General features: G+C 34.3%; 3 protein-coding genes across 4 annotated transcripts; 1 reads left to right on the top strand and 2 right to left on the bottom strand.

Moving 5' to 3' along the window:
- The first annotated feature begins 1,179 nt into the window (after positions 1 to 1,179).
- LOC105318732 (microfibril-associated glycoprotein 4) lies at positions 1,180 to 14,418 on the top strand. 2 transcript variants are annotated; one of them, XM_034481357.2, is made up of 7 exons: positions 1,180 to 1,970; positions 10,780 to 10,870; positions 12,149 to 12,230; positions 12,338 to 12,453; positions 12,764 to 12,860; positions 13,008 to 13,172; positions 13,462 to 14,418. In XM_034481357.2, exons 1-7 carry the CDS (start codon positions 1,747 to 1,749, stop codon positions 13,713 to 13,715), a joined length of 1,029 nt encoding a protein of 342 aa, XP_034337248.2. In that variant the 5' UTR covers positions 1,180 to 1,746; the 3' UTR covers positions 13,716 to 14,418. The 2 variants fall into 2 exon arrangements, with proteins under 2 accessions (XP_034337248.2, XP_011414279.3); XM_011415977.4 differs by lacking the exon at positions 1,180 to 1,970 and adding an exon at positions 8,008 to 8,338.
- On the bottom strand, positions 14,133 to 15,261 carry LOC117680296 (ceramide-1-phosphate transfer protein). The gene is made up of 2 exons (XM_034481358.2): positions 14,987 to 15,261; positions 14,133 to 14,694 (listed from the first exon to the last, which is right to left on the bottom strand). The coding sequence occupies exons 1-2, from the start codon at positions 15,118 to 15,120 to the stop codon at positions 14,214 to 14,216; spliced, it is 615 nt and encodes a 204-aa protein (XP_034337249.2). The 5' UTR covers positions 15,121 to 15,261; the 3' UTR covers positions 14,133 to 14,213.
- Positions 15,262 to 15,275: 14 nt separating this feature from the next.
- On the bottom strand, positions 15,276 to 17,886 carry LOC105318734 (ceramide-1-phosphate transfer protein). The gene is made up of 2 exons (XM_020063490.3): positions 17,667 to 17,886; positions 15,276 to 16,235 (listed from the first exon to the last, which is right to left on the bottom strand). Exons 1-2 carry the CDS (start codon positions 17,798 to 17,800, stop codon positions 15,722 to 15,724), a joined length of 648 nt encoding a protein of 215 aa, XP_019919049.1. The 5' UTR covers positions 17,801 to 17,886; the 3' UTR covers positions 15,276 to 15,721.
- Between the last annotated feature and the right edge of the window lie 384 nt (positions 17,887 to 18,270).

Here is an 18,270-nt window from a genome sequence, read left to right on the forward strand (position 1 = left end):
GGGTTATATGTTCAGAAAATTCTAGACACAACTCAGTGTTGTTTTACCGATACTTAGACACATTATAAAGTCCTCTTCCAGGGCTGCGATTTACAAAAGAACTCGCGACAGAGTCGTAAATGTTTTCAGTCTCATAGAATGGTCTTTAATAAAAAAAAAAAAAAATTAAGCTAAAACCATTTATTTACAACTATTTTATTTTCCATAATATATTTTACAGCAATTCGAATAAAGCATTGATTAGTTAGGAATTAATTAGCATTCATTAATTTGGTCATAAGCCGTAAGTTCCTTTGTAAAACGCAGCCCATTATTCTATATTTTCTTAGTTTAAATCAGCTTAATTAAGGAATTAATTTTGTTCCACGTTATTAGGTCAGCGGATTCGATTATTAAAATCAATTCAGTCATTCAAATGAAGATTATCTTCAAATTATTCATTAATAGATAACAAAGATGAGAAATCTAATTAAGTAGTAAATAGGATGTAGGTATCCACAAGCGTATATGAATTATACATGTATCTACCAGCGGGTACACAAACTCCATGTATAGAAAAGGTCACGTTCCGTGCAGCCAAGGCTAATCAACTTGGCATTTATTTTATTTTAAATCTTCACAAGAATTACTTAAGCATATTTTATTAGTTTATTTAAATTTAAAAGTTAATTAGTTCTAATGTTGGTATGTTAGTTTCCCTTGTTTCTCTTTGTAATGTTAGTGAAATAGTTTTTTAAGCAAAATACAATGACGGTTTGTAATCATGTTAAAAAATTATATTAATTAAATTATTGATTCTCTAAGTTCACGCGAGCACTGCAATTATCCTTGAATTTTGTGATCCTTTTTAAGCAGTAACGGTTCGTGTAAGGTACGTAAATTAAATCTACGTTTTGAAAATTGGTTGTCTCCCCTTTTTCGATCATGAACATCCTCTTCAGTTCTTTTCTATTTGTTTCAGCCATCATTTAAAAATGTTTTAATTTTTACTCTCCCGAAGGACAGACAAAAACGCACCCGTATTACATATCTTATTGTCATATAGAACACAGTCGTTTGCATGACGTCTACATGTATTTTGAATTGAATCATACTTTTTTTTCAAATACAATTGTTCGTGAAATATTGAAAAACTATTCTGAAACTTGATATTTTGAACATTTCAAAAAAATTAAATAGAGTTAAAATTCAATGTTAGGCACGAAGTTATGCATTGTTAATTAAACAAAAAAAATGTAAAAACAAATGAGCTTCGTTAAGATAAAAAGATGAGTAAACGTAGTTTGGATGCAAATATTGATTAACAGGCCGGTTTGTATTGGTTACAGAATATGATATTTAACACCCGGAAAAAATACATCAAAACGACATTAGCATCAAAATTCAGGCCTTTCCACCCGCAGGCAAGGGTAGACGCGGCAAGGATGAGGAAAACCTCATACGACTCTTCGCGATCGTCAATGGCATGACCAAAAAAAACCAAATCTAATACCAGTCTTCTGTGCACTGGAGAGGCAAAACATATATAAGTCCGTTTCGAGTTGTTTGAGAAAACAAAATGTGTATGTGCATTCCTTTTTAGTCAGAGGACATAAAAAGTGAATTTTAAGGCAAAACAATTATATTGCAAGTTAGTTGCAGCAGCAGAAACAAAAAGGTATTCGATCCTATATTTGTTTCGGGACAGGTGTAAAGTTAGTGTGTGATTTCTTTTTAATTTTTTGCCTGGAATTCAGAACAAATTCCATGTATTTTGAGACGATTGTGGTGTTGTGCTTCCTGTGGACAAGGGACTGTATGGGTGTCGTGATTGACAGCCAGTTTTCGTTTGTTGGCTGGCAGGATCATTCCATCGTAGCCCTGCTACCCACGGTGTATACACAGTCTCCAGATGGGTCACTGTCAACGTCTATCCTTTGTGCATCTAGATGTTTTCAGACTAGTCACTGCCATGTATATTATGTCTGCAGGTATGGACGTCATCAAGTCATTGTTGATTATATATATATATATATATATATATATATATATATATATATATATATATATATATATATATATATTTATATATAGTTTTTAGTTATGTCTTCTATCAATGTTTCTTTGTAACAATGTTGTTGTTTTTTTCCATATGTCTGTCTTCTTGAAAATATTCTGTCTTTCTTTGTTCTGGTTGGATTTTATTTGTTTGTGGATTTGGGTTAGGTTATTTTCAGGGGCTTTTTCATATATCTTTTTTTTATACTAATGAAAGTTTAACTTCTCATTAAAAAAATTGATATATTAATTTATAGAAAAAGATAATGACACAAATTAATCTTTACAAAACCTAATTTACAATCCGTCCGTCTGTCTGTCTGTGAAATCGTGTGCGGTCCTTATCATTTTATGGAGAAACATTGGAAGTTCGTACTTTAAACAAAGTTTGCATATGACCTGAGGGTGTGTCATGATTTAGACCCAAAGTCATTTGGCCAAGTTCAAGGTCATTGGAAGGAAAAAGTGCAAAATACGTGCCCGGTCTATATCTTTCTTATAAGAAGATTGGACGTTTGTACTTCACACACGATTGCTTATGACCTGAGGCCGTGTCATTAATTTGGACCTAGGGTCATTGTGCTCAATATTACTGAAAAGGAAAGTGTAAAATTCGAGTCCAGTCTATATTTTACTTACCCCTGCCCCCCCCCCCCCCCCCCCCCCCGATGCTACGTGCCTGCAAAGTCACTAGTATAAAGGTATAAGAAAAACAGTGCATCCATTATTTTCCAACAAGGAAATACATGTACTTGATTTATATTCTCGGATCAGCGGGAGGTACATTTGTTAGCTTGCTCATAGCTTATTCAACAAGCATTCTGAGAGTATTGCATAAGCAATACACGTCCCCTACCGGTTTGTAGAAATTTGTGAAAACAATGCACTGTTAAGCAGAATATCATTTCTTACCGTCTCAACAGACCAACCCGATAAGGAACCCGATTGTAATAATACAAAAAACCCTGTCGATTAAATTTACAACACAATGCTTGATACTATTTAACATAACTTATTTGTTTGTTAGAAACAATAAAAGGAATGGTCCAAGTAATGCACGATATTATTACTGACAACATACTTTCCTCGTTTATTTGATACACACCGAACCCGAACATTAAACAATTGGAATATAGAAAATTTATTTTCTTGAAAATATGTCAACCAGACGCTACAAAAGTGTAAACTTGATCTGTAGTTTGATATTTTGAAGCTGCTCAGCAAGTTTCATATCATTCGTCCAACGCATAAAGAAAAAAAACAGTGGAAAACTGAAGTGTGTCCGGACGGACAGACGGACAGACGGACGGACGGACTGACGGACGCAGAGGAAAGCTATAGTCCGCTCCGGTGAAACCGGTAGGGGACTAATTAAGGTGTGTTTTCTACTTATTGTTATTATAAACTTCGACTCATTTTACGGCCCCTTCGGGTCATGATTTGAACAAACTTAAATATACCATATGATATATCAGAAAGCTAATGGCAAAGTTTGGAAAATACAGCTAGGCTACTTGGTTCTTTAGAATAATGTTCTTAAACTACCCCACCCTATTTTCACTCTTTCCTAATTATCTCTGCATTAAAGAGGACATGGCCCTACATTTGAACAAATTGAAAAGCTGTACCTATAAGGGTGCGTTGTGCCAAGTTTGACTGAAAACAGTTAGTAATATCTTGGACTCCAAATACCAATATTTTCTCTGTAAGCATTTCCTTTACATCATAACTTATTCTTTGTGCATAATTATTTAAATTTCATAATAAGAAACTCTACTTTTTAAATTGATTAAATTTCTTAAGTGCATCTATGATGTAAAGAATTTTCGACCGATTAAAACTTATATGGGATATACGAAGTCTGGAATGTATATTTCGTTAAAAGTGTTTGGGTTTTTTTTTCTTAAATTAACAAATTTACTCATATAATAGTAATTAAATAATTCCAGGCTCACTATTCAGTTTTGATTAAATTTTGTGGTTTCTTTGATTATGTCTCTGTAACGTGGAGATGTGATGACTTCAGTGAATGGAACTCGTGGACAGAGAAAATGCTGGCAGTAGGCCTGGAGTACTGGAACTTTACATTTGCGTGTTTTATGATTCCTGAAAATAGTAACAAATTACATTTCAAAGGAATACCAGAGATAACGTATCGTTCCCTGTATACACGGAATCGATTTCATGGCATGACAGACATATGTTAATCTGTGTTGCAATTATTAAATCCGGCGTGACAATGGTCTGTATAAACAAAAGGAGTTCTGACTGTGCAATATTTGATGTTTATATCGCTATGATTTCAATGCTTCGTGTGTATTTGTTTTTTGTTGTTCGATTTTTCGGTCTGTCTTTATCACAAATTTATCATATATGCATGCAGACTTTGCGAACCAAAATTTCCGTTTACTACTGTATGAACGCAGAAAATTTTTGATTATCATTTTTCAATGGTGTTCGATAAACGGTAACGCCAACCTTTCCCGAAGAAAGGAAAAACAATTGACTGTGTTCACCCACTAAAAACGTGTTCCAATACACATACTCCTGTTAAATTTACACTTATATGCATGTTAAAGACAATTCTCAATAACATGGACAAGTGTAAGTTCGAAGTTAATGAATAAATTGATAATAACAAGTAAATTCATTCTAATGTTTCCTTTTCAATGAAAACTCCTTTTCCATACTCATCTTTATTCTGACCCACTTCTTCCCAAAAATTAAGAAATATATACATATTTGAAGAGCCATCAACAAAATTGTAATAAAGCACGCAGTCTTTCCTTATCAATAAATTTAGCGATATGTTTCTGTCTTTTACAAACTGCCTATTTATACATACAGTGCCCCCCCCCCCCCTTCTACGAGCGTGACTGTGTGTGCGATACGCGGTTGTAAGTTTGAAACAACTTTCACAAATTTACTTTGTTCTGTGTATGTTTTGTTTGACAAAAGTTAATGTAAATATAAATATTTTGTAAATCTTTAACTGCGAGAGTACTTTAGTCTCTTGTATGTGAATTTACGTTTTTCAATATAAATTATAACGGTTTATAGTTTGTAGAGATACCCGAGTACGACCTCCGTGATCGGTAGTGGTTGTACGTGAGAGGTTATGGTGTTTGTCCGCTCGGACACGTTGGTTCTTCCCGAATACTCCGGTTTCCTCCCAATGTTATACACTGAATGGACTGTAAGAAGTCTACATTCTAGTGGGAACATACATTCAAAGGTTTTGAAATATCTTCTTTCGGGAACGATGGACGTTACCTTTTGCAATGCAATTGCTCAATGACAGGCGTAAAACTTTTGACCCAAAGAAATTCTACCACCTGTTTGAAATTGATTGCATTGTTTGCACTGGCAGCGTTCCCTGATGAAAGAAAGGTTGCTTGTTTTATAATTTACTGTTTGCCAGGGGCCTTATATTTTGCTAAGGGATAATTTCCGGACACAACATTCGGTATCAAAGATGGATGCACCCACGGATCCCGAGGATTGCCATGTGCACCCCTGATTAAAAGTTAATATATTCATCATATACAGTTTCATACCGTGGAGGTAATAAACTCGACGTTGAAATCAAGAGTCCCGGGGTCACTACCGCCTTGTTTTTGTGTTTTGGTTTTTGGTTTATTTGTTTTTTAATTAATATCAATTTTTAATTTACGAATACTCTGAAAAGATTTGAACAAAACAAAAGTAATTATTGTTCATCCATGAAGAAATAGCTATAGTCTACTAGTTTTCTGTTTATTTAACTCATGTACTTACTCTAAAACTGCATCGATCTCGTAAAATTTGTCCTTTAAAATACTGTGAAAATGAAAAATAATATTTTTGTCGTTTCTGTCATGCCGATAACTATAGCTTTTGGAGAAAACAAATTATTTTAAAAATTTAGAGGATTTTGGATGCACTGGAATTCACTAGTAACTGACAAATATAATATAGTTAGTTGCAATTAAAACAATTCTAGTAAAATGAAGCTTTCACCACAACAATACAACAAAAGAAACCACAACAAAATGAATCCAACAGGAAGAAAACAGTACTTGAAGCTTCAGTTGTACCGTAAATCACACAGCTTTACTTTCCTTTACATAAAAACATAACATAATCTTAATATAAAAAACAAAATTTTTAAATCGTTTTTCTGCCCATGGGTTACAAAATACACAATGTTTATGGAAATAAAACCAAGGTTACAGTTAGGGAGAATTAAAAGTAATAAATTAAACAGAATTAATATAATTTTTAGAGCCGGATAGGAAAGCGTCTTCAGTCTTCCGCTCAGTAGATAAACATAGAGGCTGGACTAGAGGTAAAGCATTGCATTACGTGGCTATGAGGGACTGGATATCTTAACAAATAAATCAATACAAAACCAACTCAGGGAGACATGCTCCTGAGTTTTGATCAAAATTAATATTGGACAAGACCAAAGAATTAATCCCATTTGGAGATTATCTGTTATAATTATAGAAATAGGACTTATAACGCATTCTCAAGCAATTTTTGCTCATTAGCATAGTATACTAGTAAATCAATTACTTTTTTCTATTTTGAAAATTATTTTAGTTCTGATTATATCAATATTTCAGAAACAAGAAGACTAAAGATTCAGTCATGTATATTTACCAAAATAATTAAAATTCTTTTTTTTCACCTAAAAGGTTGCAATGAGAAGAAGAAAACAATTTGAATATATTGTAAAACAATATTATGTTTTTTCATGTAAATTCAAAGCTATCCAAAGATGAACATATAAGCTTTAGAAACCTATGTGGATTAAAGTAGCATAGAGCACTGTGCCGGATATTTATGCCAGTGTCAAGGTGGCATTTTTGCACCGATCGAAGCTGCATCTATCGAAAAATTCAAATATGCCATATTATAGACCATTGCTTATAGAGTTCACAACCAATTTTGTTATCATTGTATCTCACCTGTCAGGTGAGATATTTACCTTTCAAAAATAAATTCTTACAGGAAAATAATTTTTCCCATAGGAAAAAAATATCACTATAAGAAATTTTAAATTTTCTATCGAAATACAAGAGCTTTCTGAAGAAATTTCAATTCTGATAGGTTTTGATAAAATCCGATAGGAAATCTTTATTTCCTATAGGGAAACTACCTATCTGAATCAAATTCTTACAAGAAATATCATTATCCGATAAGAAATATATATATATATCTTACAGGAATTATCATTTTCGTTTTGGATATTTTTCTAAAAGGTAAAAATCTCACCTGTCGGAAAAAACAAACTTAAAACAGAAGTGGTGTTATACTCTTCAGACAATAGTCTATCATTATGTATATATGGATTTTTCCGAAACCGCATCTTCCAAAAATGCCACCTTGGCACCGGCATAATTATCCGGAACAGTGTTACATGTATAGATTAAATTCAAAGTTAGAACAGTACAGTCATGAGAAAATATTCAATGCAATTCTAATGTTTAAACGATTGAAGTTTGAATACTAGTGTGTAATTTACTTTGAACGGGTGTTCCAAAAAGCTTTTCTAGTCAACTGAACTGTTTCCATTCTGAAGTCTGTATGAATGCTAATCATTATAATTATCAAGATTATTCTACCGGTTTATTCTTAAAAAAAGCGACAAAATCATGTAATTAAGTTTAAAACAAGTTTTCAATCACATATCTCCTTCACATCAGGACATTTTGTAAACAAATGCTGTGTAGCTCTGTTATTAGTTTCACTGAAGTATCCTTTGTAAAAAAAAAACAAACTTTAAACCACTTCCTGTACAGAAAATGATAAGGTTTTTTTGCACACAAATTATTGATGTTAATTGGGTTTTGCTGTTCAGCCATAGGGAACACAAATATCCATTGTGAATAAATTCAATATTGATCGTTACCCGTTCTACTGATTTTAAAATCAAAGGATTTTTTAATAATTGAGTTTAGTTCTGGGGTAACATTAATCACGTGAGACGTTATAGTTTCCATACAGTAGATATAAGTCATGATCTCACCTTAAACTCTGACAATTTATAAAAAAAACACTTGGACTAAAGCACAACAATGTATTTAGATAGTGTGACTGGTGTTTTGGCTGTGTTTTGTTGTCTTCTATGCGGTGTTGTCTTAGGGGACACAGTGCTCGGGGGTGTATTTTTCTTTTACGGGTGGCAAGACAATGTGATCGTGTCCTCTGCGCCAGGAGTTGTCGTTCTTGGTGGAACTGGTTTCGGGAAAATATCTCCTTTCTGTGCTATCAACTGTATTCAAATAAAGCCATGTCACGCTTACTACATCTGCAGGTATTTGTCATAACAATTGTCCTTAGAAAAAAAAAGATATGTGTTTACTATAAATTTTATCTTGATCGGAATATAAGAAGAAATATTTTGGCATATGAATGTTGATCATGTGTTTCTAGAAAAAAACAGCTGATCAAGCATCGTGAATTATTAGATCAAACTGTATGAAAATACATCATACTAAAATATCCTTGCAGTTTTAAAAATGTTTATATTGAACAACATTTAATAATTTTATAATCCTTATTGACTTGAAGTAACAAATATAAAAAGCCCAAGTTTTTGGGGGTGTTTTACTAATGCGCTTTGTGCAACGCTGTTGGATATCAAAATAGTAAATGGAAAAGGTATATATGTATAAATATTGTTTATTTCGACAGAAAATGTAAGTCTTTATATGGGAGTGTCTCAACCTCTTTTAGAATCTATTTTGTTTCTCAAATACAAATCATCATTTGAAATAACCATATCTTGAAACTTAAGGCTTAGATTAAAATTGCGTTTGATTGTACACCTTGTTGATTTTACGGTACTTGTTACATTATTCTGTTTAAAAAAAGATATACGTACCGTAATCAATGTAGGTTTTTGATCTTGTTTTTTTGTTTTGTTGTTTTTTATTTGGTGGTTGTTTTGAAGGGTGTGTGTGATTTTGTTGTTTGTTTTGTTCTGTTAACTAATCTTCAATGTTATTGTTTTAAACCAGCAGCCTGTCAATTGTCATCTTTCAGAAGAAGAAAAAATTTTGGTTTTTGTTTTTTGATTTTTGTTTTGGCCTATTTGTCAGAACCTAAACTCCGTGTTGTTAACTATCATGTCATCATAAAGAAGGAATAAGAAAAATATTACAATTTAAAGAAAAATAAACATTAAAAATCATCCCCACTGATCAATTACTTGTTGGATACTTTATATATACACTGTATGTAGCTATCATTTTATGCTTCAAAATAATTTTTAATTTAGATTGGTAAACAATTTGCCTTTCGCAAACATCAATAGACTAGCTAGACAAGCATCTCGCCTAAAAAAAAAACCCGGAAATTGGAAGTTGAAGTCTGTCATCCATGTCATTTTACCAGTTCTATCAAAGTTTGGTGAATAGCTTAAATTAACTTTTGAATTCTGATTCACCAACTTAGTTCACCTGAAACAAATGGCCGAAATGAGTCTTTCTGATGACCTGAAGTCCATCGCATGGATAGACTAAGATTGTTTGTACAACCGTATGTCTGTCCGTTTGGTCGTCTGTTAATATTTCACTTTTTACTTATTTTTACTTATTTGTCTTTATACCAATCAAATTAGGCACAACGCGATCATTTGTAAATGGAAATTTAAATCAAAGGACCGAACTCTTTTCAAAGAGGGAATAATTTTTTTTATTGTGAAAAGAAACATCTCAAGAAGTCCCGGTAACAGAAATGCTGATATTAATTTACATCAGATCGTTTATGTACAGTGTATAATATTTCAAAATTGTTCAAAACATGCATAAGAAACCTCCTATCAGCAATACTAATATTTTCAACAAAGCGTCTACATTTATGTTCTGTGTTTATTCTACATTGTCCAAAACATGAGACTCGTACCAAAACCGGGAGCAAAAACGCTTTAAAATTCATGTAGGAATACCAGTATACAAATAATTATTCAAACTGTGATTGCCGGACAAAAATCCAGGAGGTTTCAAAGCTCAGCATTGGCATTTAATGGGGAAGTATTTAAAATGTTCTTCTTAAGAATAACTATCATAGAAATGATATATACAACAAGGATTCTTTGTGTATTATAGATTTTGAATTGTTCAAACCGTGACCCCGGGCCAATTCTGGGCCCCCAAGAAAGGTTTAAAGTTAAACATATGAATACATGTATATAGAAAAAAATATAGTGTAGTTTCTATGTTGTTCAAACTTTGATCCTTAAACAAATTCTGGGGTCCAAGGAGATGACACTTCAACATAGAAATCTTGAGAATTCATGATTTTATTTTTATTTTTTTTAAATTTTACATGCAATAATTATATTTTCCTTTTTATTTCTTTGTCTATTTTAATTTTACCCTTTGTTTGGTTCACATAAAAACAGCGTCTAGATTGTGTTAGTATAAATTTATACATATCAGTATTGAAAGACATCAAATCTATCAATCCTACTTTATTTCCTTTATAAAGAGATTTGACAGCATGCAACTTAACTATAAAATAAACAAAGCAAGCATGCCGGAGTCATGGCTTTTAAATACGGTACACATGAAAATGAAATTTGTAAATGGGCTGTTGATTTTACCAAAGAACACAAAAAACCTGTTTAATTCGCTGTTTTGATCATAGTTGAAACTGCTGCATTCATTTTAGAATCATGGGTTTGTTTTTTCTGACTATCTTTTGGTAATGATAACTTTTGGTAAAGATAACTTTCAAAGCTTTTTCGTTCAGGTTCAACGACCAAGAAATCTGTGTGTTGTCTCTTCTGTATGACCAAAACACCGCTCAAAATGGGTCGCTGAAATGCAAGGCCTACAAATTTGTAAGTACGGTTCGGTATCTATTGATTCGAAATATTTGTAATGTAAAATGAAAAAAAATAAATGAAAGATAAAAAAAAGAATATAAGGGTCACGATTTTGGTCAAAAATTTATTTTGTCGATTTTAATGTTAACAATGCTTTAGTAAGGCATTTTTAATAGGCAACCAAAAGAGTGTCATTTGATGAGTTATAAGCGAGTTACAGAGATTACAATATTTTGCTATGTAAACAAAGCGTTTGTTTACATTTCGAATGTTGAAGTGAAAATTTCAGTTCTAGACCTTAAATAAATGTGTTAATCGTTAGGAACTGTTTATTTATGCTTTAAATGAATAATAAGATAGACAAACCAGCTTTAAAAAGATTTGTTACTGGTATATTGAACCTGTGTAAACAAAAACAGGGCATGAGCCTTGTTTACCTGATGAAGAATTGTGATCCCTGTATTTTGCTTAAAACTCAACGACTGGCACCCAAATTTCATTTGATCATTAGAAATGCATTCCTAAAGCATTGCAAATAATAAAAACAGAAAAATAAAATTTGACCAAAATCGTGACCATGCCCCTTTAAGTTCAACTTCAAGTTCAGAAAAAAACACCATTCGTTTACCTTGAACTAGTATGAATTGGCTTAGATATATGCATTATACTTTTCTTCTATATTTATGAATCAAAACATATCAATAGTTCAACGTTACGTACAGGCAAGTGGCCTTCTACAGATCGTTATAGCACCACCATTGGTGCCAATTTTGGACAACTTTTGTAGAGGCGACGACCGACTAAATATTTAGGTTTACATACAAGTAATCATTGCACTTCTTTATCTCTATGTATCTTACAGACAGTCGCATTTCACATGTAACAGTATATATATTGAAAGAATAGCTTGAACAATTCCAACATTGATCTTCTTGTTAATTGAACTAAATTCTCTGTAATATAAATCCATGTAACCCTGACTCGGTCAGAGATCTGAATTTATTTTAAAACTACACGTGTTCGATTAGACCGAGAAAAAAAATGTACAATTGGTTTTTTTAACAAAACTTTCAATTCAAATGGTCAAAAGGGCATGACCAATTTCATAACATTTGATTATTTAGCTACGGTTCTGTTTTAAGACCATAGGTAGATTTTGTCCCGAAGAATGAGAATGGTGATATGATTAAATTCGCTCCGTTGATGGTGTATGACTAAGGTTTCCCCTGTTAAGACCGTACTCTTTCTAAGTCTGCATGGTTATCTACTGTCTGTATTGGTCTGTCTGTTCAGAGAGGCGACTGTGACAGTGACGCAGTATCCAATAGATACAGCGGCGCATGTGTGAAATGTTCGCCAGACTGCATACACAAGGGTAAAATTAAATCTAAATTTTAAATGTGCTTATGATTTTACACTAAATCTTAGATTGCTCTCAATTGTCAGACTTAGTATGATAGGACTTTCTCTGTTCTCGATCAGATTGTGATGACGTAAGAATTACACATGGAAACGTCACGGGACATTACCCTCTGTCACTAGGCGGCAGCACCGTACCTGTAAGGTGTGATATGGACACGGATGATGGCGGATGGATGGTAAGATAGAACGCGACCTATTTATTAACAATCTCCTTTTGAATTAAATTATGACTATGGTGAAAAGTCTAACACTGAATAATAAAAAAAAATCACATTGATTTTTTAATAAGCAACTTACAAAGCTTAGAACGGTTGCTGATATTATTTGCTATTGTAGTAATATCACATCAAATATCATTTACCATTATAAAGTAGGTCACTGAAAGACACATACATTCATCCAATTTTATGGATTTATGTATTCTCTGATAGTTTATTCTGTTCAAATGGATTAGGGTTTTGTCACAGATTCCTTCTCTTTCTTTAGGTGATGCAGCGCAGATTGGATGGCGCCGTTGATTTTTTCAGAGGTTGGAGCGACTATAAGACAGGGTTTGGTAACCCCACGGGAGAATACTGGCTAGGTAAGAAAATACGACATTATGTCTCTCTTATAATAATTTATATAATGTTATCGTTACACAAAATCCACACGAATTTCGAAATTTTTGAATTCCTTGAATTTGTTAACATACGATAGATAGTTATTCTAAGGCTTTTTAATCCAACAGGGCTGGACAATGTCCATGACATTACGACTGGAGGAGACTATGTCCTCCGGATTGACATGGAATACTCCTCCCAGCAGTATTATGTTAAATACTCAGACTTCAACATCCAGTCCGAGGGTGACAATTATCGAATGAGCTTCTCCACCTTTTTGGGGGGTAACACAGGTGAGTTGTCATCATGATACTATAGATTTAGTAAATATTTTAGGATAATGGGGGAGGCCGGGGGGGGGGGGGTGGGTAAAATTACATATGATGAGTTTGGTGAGGATAGAGTGTTGTACTTATAAGGTACGAGGTATTTATATATACCATGTTTAAGGTCTCAGACTTAACCTTGGGCCTGACTTTGCCAATAAAAAAACTTGACTTCAATTAGAATAAACTTGACCATACAACGATACCCTGATTCTTGCTGGTATCACATATCATCTCCATGTTTTTACCTATACAGGCGATAGTTTGTCATGGCACAATGGGAAGGCTTTTACGACCTATGATCGGGACAATGACGAGAACGTCAATAACTACGACAGCCCGAACTGCGCCATCGCTTTCTATGGAGCCTGGTGGTATTCAAGCTGCCACAACTCAAACCTGAACGGGAATTACCAGAATACTTCATTTGGCAAAGGCATAAACTGGAATTACGTCACCGGCTACTACCAGTCACTGACCAAGGTGGAGATGAAACTGAGGCGGTCGTGAAATCTACCTTTGATTGACGTGACCAATGTGTAATGGATATAACTATCGGGATGATGTGTAGACGTTACACATTTCAAATTTGATATTCTGAAAAGAATATAAATATTTATTTTGTTTTCCATTATTGACCATTCACTTGTGATCTTGTTCATCATTTTTTACCCGAAAGTTGAGGAAATGACGGCGTATTGAATAGGTCTACTTAACTTACAGCTTATAATTCATAGTTTCCTTGTATATAGTAGAACATAGTGAATTATTTCATTGTCATTTTATAAATCAGCACTCGCTTAGTTTTAATATAGATAAAGTAAGTACGAGTATGCATTTAACATTATTATTCAAAGACTGGTAAATTAAAGTTTGCATATGTTTTTACCGTTTACATGAAAATTCTTATAAAGAACAATCACAAGATTGATTATCACAGATTTTAATAAATGAAAACTCACTCTCTCTCTCTCTCTCTCTCTCTCTCTCTCTCTCTCTCTCTCTCTCTCAGTTCATTCCTCGGGAAGTGAATTCTAAGTCTATAGCGTCAAACACTGGTTTTCCTGCCTCTGTGGCTCTTTGGACCAGAAGCGACGACTGTTCGTAGTCCTGTTTACACATCGTCTCAATCAGAGTCTTTCGCGAGGGAAGTGTATACATGGCGAATCCCGCCAATTTCTGGACAAGCCACGTGTCGTGTTTCGCCATTGTATTTTTGTATACTTCAGCTGCAATGTCTGACGTCCGTTCGTCGTCGGAACTTTTGGATAGCCGGGCCATAAACTGGAGGATGAGTTCTAGCGCTCGGTGGAGGCGCAGTAGTGCGCATGCGCCTGGTCTCTGACTAGAGCTCGCCTCCTGAAGCATCAGGGCTTTAACTGTACAGTAAGCCTGGTTGTTTTTCTGCATGAGGTCCGTTATAACATTGATTTTTCCTTCCAAATCTTTGGCAACAAAATAGAATAGTGTTCCACAAAGTCTGAAAAACCTACAATACAGTCCCTATACAATGAGGATGTTAATTCAATATCATAAAGATTTTCTTCTATATATATAGTTTATATCATGTAGGAAATAAAAATAAATTAATTCCATTGATTGTTTTCATATTTTAATATTCGTTGTGATCGTTTATGGGAAATTAATTAAAAAGGAATGGGGAAAGTACCATGCTTTACCGAAGAACACAGACTATGGAAACTTTGCATGCGATCATTTGAACTCATTGAATTTAGCTCCTAGTTTAATTTTACGTAATATACGCGTTAGGTTGATCTTACCTGGCCAGTTCACTGTAGGCTCGTAAGTAACATTTCAAGTCAACGTCATGATCCTCTTTCAAACTTTCCCTAAAATTCACCTCAACCACCTCCAAGTCAAAATCCTTTTTCGTGTCTTCTTCAAACTCAGCCATGACTGTTTGTTGTTTATTGACGGCGTTTAAATCATTATCATAGCTCCCATCAGGATATGAGTTATAGAGAGGGGACTGGGTTCAAACAACTATGCGGAAGTGTTGAGACAGGCATGTTACATAGAGGGCACATGACGAGTATTGTAGAAGACTCGTTATATAACACTTACGTACTTTTCATCTTTATTTCAATATTATAAAACAGTGTCCATTGTTATACTGCAGATTCCCTCGTATCAAACAACACTTATACATTGTATTCACTTTAAACATAACAATCACTTTACGTAACATACACGTACTTATCATTCTCTCTCGGCACACTGGAAAATGTAAATTCATATATGTACACGCTAACACACAAAATAGAGACTCACATCACATCAATAAACTTAGCTAGTCAAGAGTGCCAACCCATGGTCAGGTGTTTCTCTATTCACCCTACATCGTGGATCCCCACCCTTGGCTGGCGAAGATGCATATCAATATTCTAATAAATAGTTTTTCATTTACCCATTCAATCATATTAAATCATTGCTAAGAATTTATCTTCATACAGGTCAACTTGATTGTACTATTCTTATCCTATTTCCTCCGTCTTTTAGGGTAAATCCAATAAACCGTGATTTGCAAAAATGTTCTGCGTGTCTTCGTATACAGGCTTTCCCGCCTTTACAACAGAGTCCAAGAGTTCTAGCGCGTGCGCGTAATTATGCTTGCACATAGTTTCAAAGAGTTGTCGTCTGCTTGGCAACATGTACATTGCAAAGCCCGCCATCTTCTGGACGAGCCATGGATGATAATGAGCGAGTGTGTCTTTGTAAGTTTCAGCGGCAATCGTTGACGATCTATCGTCGTCTGAACTTTCACCCATACGCCTCATGAACTCCAGAATGAACTCGAGTCCTCTGTGGAGACGGAGCAACGACCTTGACCCCGAGGGAAGTTTGTGTTTGACCTTTGTGATGTTATTCGCGACCTCGAAGTCGGTCATTGATTGGACGGTGACGTAGTGTCGGCCATTAGGTCCATCCAGATGGCTCTCCAGCACGTGGATTTTCTCCTCAAGGTCTTTGGCAACAAAAGCGAAAAGCCTACCAGTAAGTCGGAAGAACCTGATTAAAATAAAAACAAAAGGTGTACATCCAGGAAAATACTAATTCAACGGCCTTTTTTCAATGAGAATAGACATATGTACCGGGGTACACGTGGTTGACGGTAAAAGTATAGTTTATTCGCCCAAACCAAGCATACAAGTAAAGAGGACCAAATATACAGAATAAACATAGAAACAAATCGCTACAATCAGATACATGTCATGCACATCCAGGTAAAGGAAAAAAAACAGGAGTAAGATGGAAAACATTCATGTATAATAACTTCAATAATTTGATATAAAGGATCAGGTCAGAAGAACAATAAAGGGGAGCAGACAGCATCGAAATTTTTTTTAAAGGGGCATGGTTCGTCACGATTTTGGTCGAATTCTGTTTTTCTGTTTTTATTATTTACAATACTTTAGGAATGTATTTCTAATGATCAACCAAAATTTGAGAGTCAATCGTGGAGTTACCATCAAGATACAGGGCTCACAATTCTATTTATTTCTTTACGTTTTTAATTTCGTTTATTTCCGTTAGTTTTCGTATTATCTGGTTTACTTCAATACTGGTTATTTCATGCACGAGCACTTTCGCGCTCAGTATAAATAGATTTCCCGGGAAGTATTCGATTAATGCGACGTTCGTTACAAAGCAGTATAGGTTGTCTTTGGTTTTCCCTACCCGCCCTGACCCAAATATGTTATATGAGATTAACTAATATTTTGTGTTGCCATTTTTTTGTATGTCGAATGGATATTAAATGCGATTTGTAACGAACGCACCAATCCTAAAAAATCTGTTTTTGTTTTTCAACAAGTTAGTCAAGAAAATATTTATTTTCGGAGTGAAACGAGGGAGAAAATAATTGTTGCGTAAACAAGGCTCTTGTCCTGTTTTTGTTTACATAGCTTTAATACACCATTAAGAAATCTTTTTCGATTTGATTTGTTTGTTTTCTTATTCATTTAAAGCATAAATAAAAAATTCCTAATGTTTAACACATTTACTTTGGGTCTTAAACTGGAATTTTCACTTCAACATTCAAAATGTAACAAAAGCCTTGTTTACATAGCAAAGAATTGTACTTATAGATCTAACTCAACAAACGACACTCAAATTTTGATTGCCTTTTAAAAATGTCTTACTGAAGCACTGTGAACATAGCATTAAAATCGGGAATATAATTTTTGACTGAAACAGTCACTGTGTTAAATCGTGACCATGTCCCCTTAGATACATACACATAGTTTTCTCAGAGACTTGGCATTAGGGTTCAGAAAACCTAGACTCGGAAACATTTGGTCTTCTACAATATCTTGTGTCTAAATATTCACAGCTATGACGTTACTAACTGGACATTAACAAAAGACTGGTGTAACATCGTATGTTTTTTACTGACTGGTCGTTATACAAGCTGTCAATCACGTACACTATACTTCTTACCTGTTCAACTCGTGATAGGCCTCCAGGTAATTCCTCAGGATCAGCTGATCGCTGCTCTCTCGGCATTTCACGAACCCTTGGTGAACAACATCTAAATCAAAATCATGTTTGGCATCGTCAGGAAAATCCGCCATAACTTACCATAGGGCTCCCGCAATGTGCCGGGCGTGAGGACTCGTGCACCTTGTGTTGGTAAACACGGGGCCGCTCACGTGTGTATATGTAATTATACAGGTGCCAGCGAGTGCCCGCCGACTGCTATTTAAATGTACACAACTGGCCTTGAACAGTAAAACATGGCCAGTCATTAATTGGGAGATTGGCCATGCAATTTGTCTATGTGTAAAATATAGTCTAGAGTCTACAGTACTTTTTTATCATAAGACTAACTGCAATCTGATCAAGAAGTTATTGAATCCGTTATAATGTAATCTTTTAATAGTGTAAAGTGAATAGTGTACTTCTCTTAGATCAATCTCTCCTAGGTCGTTGACTTGTTGTTTTTGATTTATTTTTGGGGGGGTTTTTTTGGGGGGGGGATTGTTTGTTTTTGTTGGGGGGTTTTGGGGGGTTTTTTTTGTTTTGTTTTGTTTTTGTTTTTGTT

The sequence above is a fragment of the Magallana gigas genome, chromosome 3, assembly GCF_963853765.1.
Source record: "Magallana gigas chromosome 3, xbMagGiga1.1, whole genome shotgun sequence".
Lineage (NCBI taxonomy): Eukaryota > Metazoa > Mollusca > Bivalvia > Ostreida > Ostreidae > Magallana > Magallana gigas.

Excerpts from the sequence above, each read along its gene's own strand:
- LOC105318732 (XM_011415977.4), top strand. The coding sequence starts at position 8,100 with ATGTATTTAGATAGTGTGACTGGTGTTTTGGCTGTGTTTTGTTGTCTT. Across the intron at positions 8,339-10,779 it reads CACGCTTACTACATCTGCAG|GTTCAACGACCAAGAAATCT; the intron begins GTATTTGTCATA and ends TTTTTCGTTCAG. Across the intron at positions 12,454-12,763 it reads CGGATGATGGCGGATGGATG|GTGATGCAGCGCAGATTGGA; the intron begins GTAAGATAGAAC and ends CTCTTTCTTTAG.
- LOC117680296 (XM_034481358.2), bottom strand. The coding sequence starts at position 15,120 with ATGGCTGAGTTTGAAGAAGACACGAAAAAGGATTTTGACTTGGAGGTG. Across the intron at positions 14,695-14,986 it reads GCCTACAGTGAACTGGCCAG|GTTTTTCAGACTTTGTGGAA; the intron begins GTAAGATCAACC and ends ACTGTATTGTAG.
- LOC105318734 (XM_020063490.3), bottom strand. The coding sequence starts at position 17,800 with ATGGCGGATTTTCCTGACGATGCCAAACATGATTTTGATTTAGATGTT. Across the intron at positions 16,236-17,666 it reads GCCTATCACGAGTTGAACAG|GTTCTTCCGACTTACTGGTA; the intron begins GTAAGAAGTATA and ends TATTTTAATCAG.